This window comes from Agelaius tricolor, unplaced genomic scaffold (assembly GCF_023055355.1).
Source record: "Agelaius tricolor isolate 1412-34295 unplaced genomic scaffold, bAgeTri1.0.p SCAF_3, whole genome shotgun sequence".
In the NCBI taxonomy this organism is placed as follows: domain Eukaryota; kingdom Metazoa; phylum Chordata; class Aves; order Passeriformes; family Icteridae; genus Agelaius; species Agelaius tricolor.
This window is the reverse complement of record NW_027269263.1, coordinates 58,089,070-58,105,192: the sequence shown is the minus strand read 5'-3', so window position 1 is coordinate 58,105,192 and position 16,123 is coordinate 58,089,070. Positions and strand designations below refer to the sequence as shown.

The 16,123-nt window shown below is 37.1% G+C and overlaps 1 protein-coding gene across 15 annotated transcripts in view; it reads left to right on the top strand.

Moving 5' to 3' along the window:
* MAGI2 (membrane associated guanylate kinase, WW and PDZ domain containing 2) overlaps window positions 1-16,123 on the top strand; it is a 702,131-nt gene that overhangs the window by 475,174 nt on the left and 210,834 nt on the right. For all 15 annotated transcript variants that reach the window (XM_071424001.1, XM_071424000.1, XM_071423998.1 and 12 more), the window contains one exon: window positions 4,263-4,342. In XM_071424001.1, the coding sequence (XP_071280102.1) occupies window positions 4,263-4,342 (80 nt within the window). The remainder of the gene's footprint in view (window positions 1-4,262; window positions 4,343-16,123) is intronic.

The following is a 16,123-nucleotide window of genomic DNA, read 5'->3' as shown; positions in this document are numbered from 1 at the left end:
TGAGGTTGAGTCAAGGCTTCTGGGAAGGATTCTGTGCTTTCTTTCACTCCCTGTTTCACTCTTCACCCAGCTGAAGAACATTTCTTTCACATATATTTAAAATTGTGTGCAACTAATACCAGATGACTGATTATAATAAACTGTTTCTGCTAGGTGCAAATACTTGGCAAAGAGAGAGGATTTAAGTTAGTTCAACAATAATATTTTATTGACTTTTGGCTAAAATATTAAGCTCCACTTCTTTACTGAACAACCTTTAAAAAAAAAACAATTGCAATACACTTCAGGCCAATATGTAGTTTCTATTTTGTACATAGGTATCAAATTTGGGTGAATTTTAAAAAGATATGATCTTTCCATGTTCCACCTGCTTGAATCAAGACCAAAGGGATCCTTTGTTAAGGAAACTTTGCTTCCAAAATTTCAAAAATTAGGATTTTACTGTTGATTTTTAGAGAGATTCTAAGACATGCATTGTTGATTTGCCAGCACTTATCTCAGTAGACCTAACTAGTAATCAAAATCATTGAAATTATGGGTTTCCTAGACATGTTTTTAATGATAAGGTATAGTTATTGCCAAATAATGAAGCATTGGTGAGTGTAAAATGTTGCTGGAGCCACAGCTGTATTTCTCACAGGATGCTTTTGTTTCATCACTTCACTCTCATTCCATCACTGACAATTCCAAATGCCTGTTTGAGACAACTGCTGCTGCAATTCATCTGCTGTTCATTCATAACTAATCTGTAAATCCCCAGCCCCTTTTCCTTCTGGTCTGTCTATAAGACTTCCCAAGTGGACACACCTGATTATACCTGGTGGTAAGGTAGGCAGGTTATGCCCCTTACAGGGTTTTTTTAGTGCTTAAGAATTCAGTGTGCACAGCCTATGCAGCAGATATGTGTTCATGTTACTCTTGCCATTAGTGTTAATTTGACCAATTTACAATTTACTGTTCCTTCAGTCTCTTCTCCCGCATTGAAGCTTTCCCATCAAGGCTTCCTTTAAATTATATTAAAAGCAGGAGATAAAGGTTGTTTCCTTTTAGCTTTTACACATTCTGGTCCTTTACAGAGCTGAAGAGGGAATAGCTGACACAGGGGAGACTGGAAGAATACCCTGCCAAGTAAAACTCCAATCCAGGACAGATGTGGACGTGCATAAAACCACAATGCTGTACTCAGGGCTACTCATTTCCCTCTTTTACTGAGAGCAGTGTGACATTTGGCATGTCTCTCCTCCTTGAAGGACTGTTTGTGTGTTGTGTACCTGGTTGCTAAGATGATCCAAGCAAACAACTCCAGGGAGAGCATAGGAGGACACTGATGGTACTGTGGAGGTGTTAGAAGTCAGGTGGGGTTGATTGTGCCTTCTTTCAAGTCCTGCCTTCAGAGCAGGAAAGGATTTTTTACCCACTAGAGTACTTGTTCTAGAAGCCTTTCAAGTCCCATTGCTGGAGTTGTTTAGTCCCACTGCATTGTATGTTTAGTAGAGATTATAAAGTGGAGAGTCAGGGCAAGAGAAAAGGCACAGCAAGGAAAAAAGGGATGAATTTCAAATGGTTCTTTGCCCCTGCAATTATTTGTTACAGACAAAAGTTCTTGTGGATGAGTTTTGCTGTTACTAAGTAGCTGAACAGGTTTGACAGATACCACCTAGAAGAGGATATTGAGTGCTCTAAGAGCTGATATAAATGAAATATCATCTCCATTCTGTGAAATTTCACTGCAGACTGAAGGGTCACTCTTCTGTTGGAAGAGCTGTTGATTTTTTAGTTCTTTTATGGTTTTGTTTAAAATGGCCATCTTGCACAAAACTGGAGCATCAGTCCTGCTGGGCTTGTGGAAGCCGCATTTATGCTAAAGGGAAGAACTGCTTGCTGTTCTTAGTTTCACCTAAAGCCTTGAAGGTTGTAATTCAACTAATTCACATTTTTAAATATTGATATTGAATTGGGCTTCTTTCCAGCTTGGCACCTGTTTTTGTAGATACTTAAAAACTCTTTCTAAAAATATTATAGGGATGTTTCCAGGGCTAGTGAACTGGCCTAGTCTGATGGGTGGACATTGGCCAGTTGACTTGCAACTGAGCTGGCTTTTCGTACTGCTGCTGTCACTGGCTTGTTTGGAGGCTCTGGACAGTAATTTCATGATTTTGTGACTCCATTTTCTTGCCTCTAAACCAGGGGTGGTTATTTTTATTTCCTTTGTAAAATGCTGTGTGATTTGCTCTCTACCACAGCAAACATTGCTAGTAGTAATCATAGTAATCATATAATCAATCTTTTAAAGTCATAGGAAACTATCTGTGATTCTAATTTAGTCGCTGCAGTCAGTGGGGGTCCCTAAAGTAATTCAGAATTAAGATCTGGGAGAGAGCGGCTGTTGTCCAGACATGCCCACACTCCAGAGATGCAGCTGCAGCTCCCACAGCAATGTCCAAGCTCACTCTGAGCTCTGGCACTGCTAGCAGGGTATCCCTGGCGGTGTGGAGCCCAGCATGTGCTGCTGGATGCACCCAAGGAGCTCAGTGGATGGATGCTGGGGTGATGGGCCCATGCTGAGCTCCATCCTGCAGCAATGGCACTGCTGGAGCATCTCCCCCAGTTAATTTAAAGTTAGCACAAGCATGTCTGCTCAAGCTGTGGTGGGGCTGTGACTGCAGCATAAAAATGCACCCTACAGGAGACCACAGGCAGCCAGAGCTTCTGAGAAAGTGTCTTAGTTACACTTGCAACCAAGCATAGGCTGCTGGCATCATTTCAAATTCACCTTACCTTTGGCTCATCATTCTTCATATCTGCAAATATAGCTCAGCTCTCAAAGGGAAGGGTTTGTTTATCATCTTCACCTGTCATGAATGGTGTTCTAGACTAGATAATGTTTTTAAGAAAAAATAATTTAAGTGCCTCAATTTTCATTTTAGTTGCCATTTCATCCATACATAACTCTGCTCTACCTTCTTTCCCATTCAAAATGTGGAGGAAGCTTTAACATGGTGACAGTTATGCTGAGAAGTAGGCACTGTCACTGTTTTGAGAGAGAGAGAGAGAGAGAAATCGAGGCAGTGGAAAATTTATTTGCCATGGAAGACAAAGTGAGAGAAGGAATTTCTTCTATTTATTTACTTTTCCCTAGGGGAACCAGTGGTGTTGGGATCACATGGACTGTATCAATAACTAACAAACTCACAAACAATTACATCCTAATCCATTTTTTTGCCAGGTGCCCTGTTTTTGTACACCTTATACCAATGTTTATAAAAGAAATCATAAGTACACTTAAAAATGACGCAGCAAATTAATAATAAACAAAATCATTTAGTATTGTATGGAATGAGCTTCCTCTTAGGATGTATCAGATAAATAAAACATGGTTTAGAAGTGTCTCTGAATGATGGTATTGTAGGAAAGGCATCTCAAAAAATCAAGGAGCAATGATGACATCATTTTCTGGTTTATAGTCTTCTTTAACATGTTTGCAATATTTGGCTCCAAATTTAATTGCTTATGGGTAAAGTATACATAGAAAGGATCTGGCTTTTAAGTCTCATTAGCTGTGCTAAGTATCAATTCATTTGGCAAAATAATCTCCCAGAAAACAATTTTTGCCAGTTCAATGCTCTTTGATGGCTGATTTCTCAAAGATCTATTCTGAGTATAGAAAGGAGCCACATGATTCATTCAGCTTGTGCATATCTATTTTATCTCTATAGAAGGATTATATATGGAGAGATAAAGGTTTGTTAAACAAAGTATCATTAATCACCCTGTCCGGAAATGTAGACTTTGCAGGAGCATGCTGTAATTTGCATCACTTTTGCTATGCCTTGTCACTGCTGCTGGAGAGAAATAACAAACCTGTATTTATGAAAAGGACAGGTTTAAGATGAAAATAATTCTGTCCGAAAACTGTGAGAATGGTACAGAATCCTGTCGCCTGCACTCGATCAACGGGAGAACACTGTATTTGTAATAAATTCCTTTTGCTCTGGATGAGTTCTGCATTTTCAATGAGGTTAACTTGGCAACATTCTAGTTGATTTTAATAAAAATAGCTGCTTTGAGGACAGGGAGCTGAGGTTGCCAAATTTACAACTGCCTTGCACAATTACTCTTACACCTCCTTCAGGGCTACTTAGAACCAGTAAGCAAATTAAGTGTATCGATTGCAATTTTGTTGGACTAACCCTTTTTTCTTAAGGAATAAACTTGATTCCTTTCAGTATGTGTCTGCTCAGAGTGATCTCTTTTCTTTTCAGCCATAACACAAAGACAACATCATGGCTGGATCCACGACTTGCGAAAAAGGCTAAACCTCCAGAAGAGTGCAAAGAAAATGGTAGGTGATTAAGTTTTCCTTGCTGCTCAGAGGGGATTTTCCTTTGTGTGTGTGTGTCTCTTTCAGTTCTTACAAAAATCAGGCATTTGGGGGAATGATGAAAGGTGTTTAATTGCTGCTTTGGTTAGAAGCCATAAGTGATACCAGTTCTCAGTGTGCCATGTGTTTCTGCTTTTTATTCCCCTTTCTGATGCTATCCAAAGCTGAGGATCACAAGTGTGTTTTCTGCCTGTTGTGTGTGTGACTCCGGGACTGACCCTCTCCCTCATCTCCTACAGAGAACTTTGGTCTGCAGAACAGAATCCTTTTCAGATTCTGAGCTTTTAATCTACAGGCGATTCAATGCATAAGGGAAACTAGCAGCACCGTGGGAATATGAATATTGTTTGATTTGTATTTAAAGGTACAGTGCTATGCTATTTAATAGCCAATTTAAACAAAATAGCGTCTGATAAAACAGGGTGTGGGAGGGAGAAAAGAGATCAGTGTCTGTCAGAGTTCAAGGCTGGATTTGGGGGGGTGCTACATTGCTAATGCCTTAAAATTTAAAAGCATACATACTGCTGAGGATGCTTAAAGGAGCTGTAGCTGTTTTGCAGGAGAGATTATTATATTGACAGATTCAGAGATTTGAAATAATACAGATCATACCAGTATAATTTCTGATTTTTCTCTGGTAAAGTTTATCAGTATTTAAAGCATTTAATAAAGTCAAGGCAAGAATGTGTTGTAACCGATCTGTTTCTGATAAGGGTTTTTTTTTCATTGTTTTATATTTCCATGTCAGTTCGATTAGTCAGTTAAGATGTTGTGATTTTTAAATACTGCTACTTATTTTATTGTTGTGAGATACAGAGCATTAAATGCATGCATGCTACGTGCATTAATTCAAAGCATTTTTAAATATTTTAAATGTGTTCATAAGTTTTCATATACTGCATCTGATTTATTTTAAATTTTCCAAACACATTCATTTGGTTAACGTAAATACTATGAACAGAAAGGAAACTCAGGGCTGATTAAGAGGTCACTGAGGAGTTGCTGGCTGTATGAATTGCAGGGTCAGTGGTTTGGTAAATCCCGGATGGATTTTTTTGTAAATGGCTTTCTTTTGAAAGATTGCTATACTCCAAAAATAGCTTCCTTATTTCAGCAGCAATTCTGACGTTCTCTTCTGACATCAGAAATTACATGTCTGAATGATTTTATGATGCTTATTCTAGCACAGACAACATGAGCTCCCAGACTAAATTCTACAGTGATTACAATAGAGGTCTGGTACTGAAACAAAACAAGGGCACAGGAGCTTTGCTTTGTAAATCTCTCACATTACTTATATGAACCTATATCATAGCCTGCTCCTTAGATAATAGTAATAGGAAAAGCAGGAAAAAAATCTACCAGTATCTGTGGAGTAACATTGCACAGAGTTACTTGGAGTAAATATGTGCTGTTTTTTTGGGGTTTTTTTCTGTTAACTGTTGTATACTGAGATCAGAACAGCACTGACATGTTAAAAAAATGCCTAAGTGTCTGAAACAATTTAAAATGAAGATCAGTGCATTAAAGAAAAAGCATTATTTTTTAGTTATTTGACTACTGGATTACTGAATCACTACAGTATGCTGGGTCATGTTGTTCTTTTAAGGTTGCTTAGCTCATTAATGCAAAGTACTTGGAGTGATGCATAAAAGATTTTAGGGAGAGATTTTCTATTCTTACATTGATTGTTCTTCCAACATCCTATCTTTTCTAAGGTTCTTCTGTTTTTCAAAAGTGTCATTTGTCTTTTTTTTTTTTTTTAATCTAATACCTGCAGAGGAAAAAGTTCTTCAAAATCACTTATATGACTTAAAATTACTGTACCTTGCCATGGTAGTTCAACACAAGGAACTTTATTATAGCACACAGGGATTTTTAATTTTTGTTAAAATTTAATCTAACTTCAATAATTAATTTCAGCTATAGCTTGGTAGATTTTTTATGCCAAAAATATTTTCTGTTACACTTTGTGATTTTTTCTGGCATACTTTACTCAGAGAAACAAAATTTAAGAAGACATCAGTGTTTAGATAGGAAATTATACCTACCTTGATGCTTTATCACTGCATGCATAACTCTTGCTTTTCATTGACATTCATTTTGCCACATCTGGAACTTGTATTGATTCTCTGAGATACATTATGACTTCTTTATCATCTACCACATTCTGCTATCAGGTTTTGATTGTGAATACCCCAAATTTTGTGTGCTCCTTTCAGTGCAAATCCTGATAAATCCTTCTTCTTCATTCTGCCACCAGCACACAGTTTCCACACCAGACAATGTCCAAGCAGAGCAGGATATCAGAGTCCTGATCTTCTGGGCTGGTGATATTGAGGGCCCTCTCTGCTCCAGGCATTTCCTCTCTTCCACTTTCTGCTCTTCAGTGCTCCTTTCACAAATATGATTTCTTCATTATCTCTGGCTTCTGTAGCTGCAAATCCCAGAGCTTGCTCATTTCCTTTCGTAAAATCTGAATCAACCATCCAGCACATCCCTCCTCTTAAGAATTTTCACATGCTTTTTCCAAGAGATTGACAAGCTCTACCAAGTCAAGCTTTCTTCACCTACATGTGTGCTGTGGACTCCTTCTGTTTTTCTTTAATGATACCTACTGCTCTGAATCCCTTTGTAGGTCAGGAGATTTTAAGTGATGATCTTCATTTCTGTCTCTCTGTCGTGGAATTTCTGTGTGAGTTTCAGCAAATTACTTTGACTTTTGCTCTGTCAGAGCTACTTAGATGGCAGGACTTTGAAGAAAGAACCACCTCTTATGCTCTGTTTTTATGGTGCCAATCTGAGTTTCATAATAGCAATAAGCAGAAATAGCTCTCAGTTCTACAATAACAGCTGCAATATTTTACAGTTTTCTGATTTCCTCCAGAAAATCTTGACCTTAATAGAGATAATTGTTTTTTCCCTGCTGAAAATATAAGTTAAATATTTTTTGTTGTCTGGATTCAAATACTACTTTTAAACTATTTTTTTTTCACGTCAAAATTGGTTAAACAATTATTATGTGTAGAGTACTAGAGAAGTTATAATTCTGCCCCCTTTGCATCTGTGAGCTGGATTCCTTCATTGCTAAACTTCCTGTAAAGTCATATAACATAGTAGATTCACAGGCTTTGCATGATTACAGGTATATTATGTGAGTGGTCTTCTAACTGAGTCTGTTCTTCAAGAGAGAATATGGAAAAGAATGATGAGTCCCATAAGGCAGTAAAAAATGTAGTTTAATACTGAAAGGCAGCTCAGCTGTAATGACCTGAAATATCACAGGTTTTAGAAAGTTCGTTTTTTAATTAAGAAATGTAGCAATGAATTTTTTTCATATTCTTTAAGTCATTTCAGAGAACTTTTATTCTGGAGAAAAATCAACAATTTCTTCTGTATCCAGTTTGGGGATTAAACAGCTCTTGAAATTTCCTGGGATCAAATATGTCAAGTTCACATATTTCCTTTAAAAATTTCACTAATTTCATTACTAATCCATCCCATTCCATAGTCTGTATCACTCTTAACCCTCTCTCTCTTTTTATGTCAACCTCCTTTCTCCCATCCCCTAGTTTTCAAATATGAGTAGGCCTACAACTATAAATAAAACTTTGATTTCACCTAGCATTCATCCATCATCTGTCTTTCCATCTCCTCTACACCCACCAACTTGACTGCAAAATATAGATATTTATGTAGGGTGAGCTGAGTTGCCTTTATACTTCATTGACTGCAAATGTCAGCTCTGCTTTGGCACTTGGAGGACACAGACACCAGATTCACCTGTGTGAACACCTGCATGCAGACAGGCTGCTGCATTTCAGTGTCTTCATGTTGAACTGAAGCCCAGCCCATCCCATCTTTTTGGGTTGTGTATTCCCCATTCTTGCAGTCACAGGCGGTGCCTTTGATGCTCTCACTGCCCCACCCAGCTCTCCAGAATTCATCATTGGATACCTGATTCCTTACAGTGCTGCAGTGAGATGTACCAACCTTTCATAATGTTGTTTTATAGATGCATTGGGCATAGGCATGCTGGTTTTATGGGCAAAGCATTACTTCTTGATTCCCTCACACATTTCTCACTGGAAGCCACACAGAGAACTTTTCTCTTATACGGATATTGTTTGTGTTTTCTGATACCTGCTAATGGCAACTTGTAGAGGGTAAATACTTTCCTACAAATAGCTTTTTATTTGATTGTTTTTACTTAGAACTCCCTTTTGCAGGTTATTAACCCCATTTTGAGTATTACTTAATCAGTTTTGTAATGGAGCTGGCATTGCTTGTAATAATATTGATCACAATTAATTTTTTTCTGTCATCTTTTGACATATTGAACGTGGTTTTCTCTGCTTGCATTTTCAATTTGCATTAATTAAACCATAACAAAATAATTTGAACTCTTATGACCTTTGGAAGGGCATTTCATGCTGGCAACACCATCTGGGCATTCATTGACCAAAACACTATTCCATGCCAAACTCACAATAATGATAATAAAAATAAGAAAAGGGTCACCTCATTCCTGGGAGTTCAGAAGAGACTTTTCTGGACAGCCTGGTTCAGTGACACAGCTTATTAGAGTAATTCTTCATCCTTGGATAAGTTTTCAGACAAAACAGCTGTCCACATGTGCGATCCTTGGCTGGCTGTGCCCTGGGCAGCATTCTGGTATCTCTCTGGGGGGAGGTCTTGCATAGAGTGAAGCTTCCTTGAAGGACACTTATCAGTGTAAGAGATAAGTCCTTTGAGCTGTAATGGACTACTGAGTATTACTTTGCCTTCAGAAGCATTAGAGTTTCTCACAGTCTCAGCCATACAAATCCCTGTAGAGTGCTAACAGTGATCTTAAATAGAGCTGGTAATTGCAAGGACAAGAAGGAGTAAAAGTAGACCAAAAAAAATTCTGTTTTCCTTGATTATTTAGTGAGCATTTGGTTCTCTCATCCTCATTGCTCCCACTGCTCACCCAGAGAGTGCATTTAAATGGGGAGAGGCCAGGGACCCAGAGGCACCCAGCCTGCAAGGATCCCTGACTTTGGAGGTAGTGGCAACCCATAGTAACTCTTCCAGCAATCTGAGGATTTTAGAGGCTGCTAAAAGCAGGTCAAGGAAGCTACTATCTTGTCCCATGGTCTTTTGTGAAGAAAACCACAGGCTTTCATTCTAAGTGCTTCATGGTGATATGAAAACAAATGACTTCCAATTTCTGAGTTTTATGAAAGAGGGTTACATAAACACATCTTTCATGTGCCTGTAAAGATTATTAGCTTATAAAGTGGACTGAGATTCACAGCTGAAAAGGTTCATAGAGATATGAAGTAATATTTTTGCTAATGGCCCTTTATGCATAAAGTATTACAACGTGTGTAACAAATGCCCCCTGTAAGGAGCACAGCATGCTCATCAGTGTGCAAGATACAGTGAATTATGCAGTTTCTAACAGCAATAAAATTTTACTATTATTTTGTAAGACTTTTAAAATTTTTTATTTAATTTCAGAATAAAATAGACACATTCACCAGTGACATACCCCAAAACAGAACCAGCACAATGGAGCTAAAATGATAATACAGTTTAAACTACACTGCTACTGGAAGGTGGTTCAAGGCTACAGGACCTCTACAGAATGGCTGTGGTAGCTTGAATTCCTGCTGGAGCTGCTGAAGCTACTCACATCCAGTTTCTGAGAGCATCTCTTTTTCATTTTGTTGCCAAGTTAAATGGCTAAGCTTAAGTAGTTTTCAGCTAGAATGTGTAATGAAATTTAGGAGGGGAGGGAGAGAGATTTTGTAAACTCCTCAGGAGAAACAGGACCAGAGTTTTAACAATTCACATCTTTAATGAGCTATAAATTGGATTCCACTCACCACTGAAGCAAGTAGCAAAATTCTCATTGACAGCATGAGGTTGGTTTTTTGCCACTAAAATGCAAACAATATGTGGTATGAGAATGGAGGTGACCTGAAACATTCCTACAAGGACCATTGAAAGGAGTGGTCCTGTTTTTTCATACAGAAAAGAATTCACACCACCACATTATGCAAAGATCAAGGCTTTGATGCCAGTAAAGAAGAGACAGGTTGAAATTCCTGCTGAAATAAGCACCTTGTTTAATCATAGGTGGAAATCAACATACATGATTTTTAATCCTATTCTCTTCATAACTTTAATCCTTCAGTCTCTGACTTCTAAATGAGAATGAAGCATGATAGATTTAACAATGAGGAGCTTGTGAGATTATAGTCATTACAATATGGCCAGCTACCTTTGTCTTTATTATTTCTACTCCTTCTGATTTTCTGTGAAAGCTCTCATTTTTAACAGAGATCATTAATAAAAAAGGAATGTCAATCTTCTCATTTTTAAAAATTATTCTTCATAATCTTCTCATTTTGTATTTCATCTAAAAAATCAACAATTTTATCAAATTTAGAAGCCAAAATTTGGTGTTCTTTGATGGAAATTTTGACTTGTTGCAAAGAGTGGTTGGCTATTTCCTGGCAATCATTTTGGAGACCATTGCCACCAAATAAGAAATACAATGACTTGCTAAAATCCCTAGTAACACTTGTTATTTTGCAGATATCTTTAAAGGTAGAGTATTTGTCATTAATTCCAAACATTCCTTGACTGCTCTTTGCTTACAGTGCATTACAACTAAGGAGAAGATGTATCCAAACCTTTCTGTTCCATTAGCAGTTGAGTTTCACAAATACAGCTTCCTCAGAATTTTGTCTTACTATTAAGTGAATTCCTTGTATTTATGATTTCCTTTTTTTTCTTTTTCTTTTTTTTTTTTTTTTGCAGTATACTTTAAAAAAGGTCTCAGTTATTTTCCTTTTGTGACACCTGGTCTTTGATTCCAGCCTAAAATCCTCAAAGTGAGGTGAATGCTGGAGTCCCTGTTAAATAGAACTGGGAAATCCTGTCTGAGCACAGATATCCTGTATTTAAGATTTGACAGATAATGCAGCACTTTAAAAAGCCTCTGTCTTTCATGACTAATACCCTCAAAGACCCACTGGCAGATAATCACTGTTTGTGGGACAGGGGAAAGAAACGTGGTAGCATTTCAAGTTTTTTGGGAAGTGTATCTGCCTGAGTGGGAGGAAGGCACAAGCACTTAGTGTGTGGATGGTAGATATTGCAGAGCTGTCGAGAAGGGAGGAACTGCATTTGCAGAATTCATAGTAGAAGGCTTTGGAATAGAATAAGTGGCTATAAAAGGTGGAAAGTATAAAAAGCAGAGATGTGGAGAATGTGTTGCTGGCTGTATAAAAAGATATTTGGATTTGTGATGTCTTTGAGCATTAGAATTATTTCAGTATAGAAACATGAAAAGGGAAAAGTATCTCTGGATATGAGGAAATCCTGAAACCGGGTAAAAGGACTGATAAGGCAAATAGGCAGGATTTTGGAATCCTGACAAGAAATGTTAGAATTTGTTTCCCTTAAACATCAAACCTTTATATGTAATTACATTCTACAGAATACAGTCTAATGTTTCATCAAAATAATAATTTCTGATTACACATTCTGGTAAAACATTGAATCTTTTTGTCTATGCAACTGTAAAAATTAAAAGGCCATAGAAATGCAGAATGATTCCAGATGAATGTTACTTGCTCTAAACACAAATGAGCCTTACTTACATATCAATATGTGCATATTTCTGTAGACATGCAGGCCAGATTCTGGTGACTCCTGAGGTTGCCCAGGGACCTTCCCACACAAAGATGAAGCACCCAGATCTTCTGTTGGATCCTCTTCCTTCTGGTGCATGGAGGGGAAAAGATTCATATGAGGGGAAAGAAGTCATATCTTACTATGAAAACTAATAAGAATAGCTCAAACTAGCAATTTTGTCTGAGAAATTATCTAGTCTAGATAACATCTCACTACTGATAACCTACATCTTTCCTATACTGACACTGCAGTGATAACATTGCTCTGCTTCACTCTGGAGCTAACAGAAACTACAACTTCTTTAGTCTGCATACTTAAATGTAATGGACACTGGACTTAGTTTCAGTACATTTGCTCAAGGAGACTGAAAAATTTGAGAAATGTTTTAATTATAGAAATTTTTATTTAATCTTTCAACTCTGACACCACCATGGAAAACATGAATTGCTCTATCTAAAAGTTTTGTTGTTTTGGAAGGAGGGAGCAAAGGTTAAAGGAGAGTAGGATTTATATTTTTAAAATACTTTTTCCTCTTTCAATCCCAGCTGGATTTCTCTTATCTATTTTCTTTTAAGTAGTCTCTGAGTTTTCCTTTTTACAAGAAAAGTCCTTGCCTAGAGAATTTAAAGTTATAGTTTACCTTCTCTATAACAGAATATTTACTGGAGGGAGCAAGGTTTTTCCTTACAAAGGAACAAAATTTTCACACTTTTCACTCCTTTAACAAAAATTCAGTCATTTTGTTTTTCCAATGACAGAAATAGAAACATTTGATCCACATCTGAAATTCCTGTTCCTTCTATTCAAAAAAATGTCTGGAATAAGTATATCACTTTCACAGTTAAACAATTCAATACTTCAGCATTCATTGTGGTCATGTGCAACTAGTGAATCTGAAAGTGTCTGCCACTGCTCTCACAGGATGGACCTCATGCTTTTCATACTGGGGGTTTTGCTTGACCATCATCTTAGCTTCAAAATAGGTAATTTTTTACAAATTTTCACCCTTGGGCAAAGGAAGGACCAAGTCAGCTTTAGCTATTTTGGGACTGTTATATTTTTTATACTCAGACATTCATATTTTAAGGGTTTCTGTCTTCAATTGACCCTCTACTTTCTTCCACTGGCCTAGAGGAATCACTGAATTTCTTTCAGCTTTGGAAATGGGAAAGGACAGCCCTCATTGGTGGTTTGGGGGGCAGATGTTTTTTTAGACCTATCAGTCTCATCATTCAGAGGGTTTAGAGGGGACCATTAGGCTGTTACCAGTTGTAGATCCATTAATATTCATTTAAACTTGCCATTTTTTTCTCGTGGTCCACTTTGTTCAAAAATACAGATATTTTCATAGTTTCTACCTTTCAATTCTCTGTGGTCACTTTCTGTGCCATGATATTTCTGCTTGGGCCTTGTGTCCCCACCACTGTTTGACTTGGTCTCTTCATAACCGAAGACTACATCTGTATTTGCAGGTTCTGCATTAATATACAGGATCATAGAATGTTGCTCTGATGAGTAGTGAAAAATGGTATGGAAAGACCTTAGAGTGTGTGTCTTCCAAACTATTAAACACATGACAGATAATGCCTGTTTCACAACATAAGTGAGTTTCAAAATTCTTTGAACTTTCTGAGCTTAGTCCCCTTCCTGCCTCTTTTTTTTCAAATTCTTGGAGGATTTTACCACCCTCAATTTTGTCTCACCATCCTTTTGTTCTCACACTTCCCTACACTGTCTGGTCTTATACTGTCATATTTAACATCTCCTGAGTAGTTTAGATTATTCATTAAACGTGGGTGTTAATTTTTGAAAAGTTAAATTGTAGTTTTGGACTTCTCTTGGTCTAGTGAAAAGATCACAGCAAGTATAACGGTACTGCTTGCTATACTGATTGCTGGAATTCTCACAACAATTTTTGTTTATAAAATTCCTGATTGTTATTAGAAGATATTTATTAACATATAAATTTCTATAAATAAATTGAATAGATAATGCTGGATAGAAAAATACAGTCTTAGATCTATTTCAGTAAATGGTATTTCATTAAAATTTCATTATGTCTAGCTTAAATTCTATATTGTTTCAGTAACTGAATCTAACACGTGGTTTACAAAGTAGAATTTGGTCTAGCAAGGAGTAAAAGCAGATAATCTTTCCCCTCTAATATTAATCCTGCAAGAAATACAGTTCTGAGGTTAAGGAACATTGCCTTAGTAAAGAACTGAAGAATTTTTTCTAGCTGCACTATCACTATATAGGCAAAAGCAGAATTAGAATAAATTGTTATGGATAAAGAACTAATAAACATACTTTAATCTCTTACTTAAGCACAAGTAAGATTATAAGTGACCCTACTAGAAGAGAAGAAGCCAGAAAATCCTGTCATTATTAATTTTTTTAGATTAATTTTGAAACAGCCTTACTGATTTATTTTTTTGTTTAGAGAAGCCCAAACAAACTCTCAGTGAAAGGTGATAGGGGACTTCTTCAAAATCCACTGAATAGCTACTGTTGAGAAGCATTGGATTAGGTGGAAAGATAATACATCTGTAAGAAGGAGGATTTTCCTTTTTCTCAGTGTAAGCTTCCTTCATTGATTGACTTGAAGGGTTCCCTATTCAGATGAGGAGTGTGCTTTTTGAGATTTTGTTTATGCAACACCAAATATTGTAATTATGTCCTCATGAATATTCTTTCCAGAGAGAACAATGTGCATCCTTGTGGCAGTGAAATCCCCATTAAAAATGTGTGTGCCAGCTGTGGTTATTCTGGATTGTTTATGCCTTTGTGATACACTTTCCTTCTCTCACTTCTAATTGTTTTTGAATGACTGTGGCAGCGGTCACTGACAATTAATGACTGATGGGCAAATTGCACGAGTCCTGCCTTTGTTCCCATGATTACTGGTACACTCTCAAAACTAAAACTAACACCACCCTCACCCCCCACATTTCTCTGCCAGCCATCATCTCTGAGTTACTGATCTGCTAATGTTTCCTTCACTTGAGGTTCAGAAAATGTAATAAATTTTCTCTCCTTGGAATAATTTTTAATAATGACCAGATTGATAGACAGCCCCGCTAGAATATGTAGTGTGTCAGGGTATTTTTTGTTGCATACTTCTTAATCTAAGAAAGAAACATAATGGCAGATTCTTATTCCTTTTCTGGGATAGTAAATGAGCCTCATTATTGCCACAGTAGTTAAGATAAGCATTGTTGTTACAATAGAGAAGGCTTTGAAAAATCAATAAGAAAACCTTTTAAATGTTTTTCTTGTGGAAAGGTGGAGCTGATATTTGTATAACGTCCTTCTTTTCAAAATAAAACCCGTGCTCCCAGGAAGGTTAATTCTGCTTTATGTTCCTGTTGCATGTACAGTGTTACACAGGGGTAGTGAATTTGCACAAACTTCAGAGTGCATTTGCTGTTTTTGGTGTGGTTCATTCAATATTTATACTTTGGGCAGTAGTGAGGGCATGCTCATCTCATCCTCTTGACCTGATCTAGCTGTTTCTACCATTCTAATCACCATAACTTCTGAGCTGCAGGTTCTGTGCTTTGCTACCTGGCTCTCCTTATGTACACAGATCTCCCACTGATGTTGCTGTAGGGAGCTCTATAAGATAAGAGGAATATTGATATTCATTAGTATTATGTGCAACTGAGAGGAGATTTTGAACTGGGAATGTTGCCCTTCAGCTTTTGCTGTTGTACATTGCCTTTCACATGACTGAGTGCCCATCAGCTGAGATGTCATAGAGACTTGAATTTGAGGTTGAAATAATGCCACCGTGGATTTGATCCTTCTGAGAACTGAGCCACAGCTTTTATTTTTCAAACATTATGTGTAGCTAAATTCTATTTCAGCTTTGCATATATTCATACACACAGATTTTGCAACACCAAGCAAAGCAAGATAAGCTTTAAACTGGTTGAAAGAATTTTGGATTTCTGCTTGGAATTTCTCCTTCTCTGTAATGTATTTCCAACACTGCAAGTCTTTGAGTTTAATGCCAGAGATACATTTTCTCCAGAAACTTTAAACATT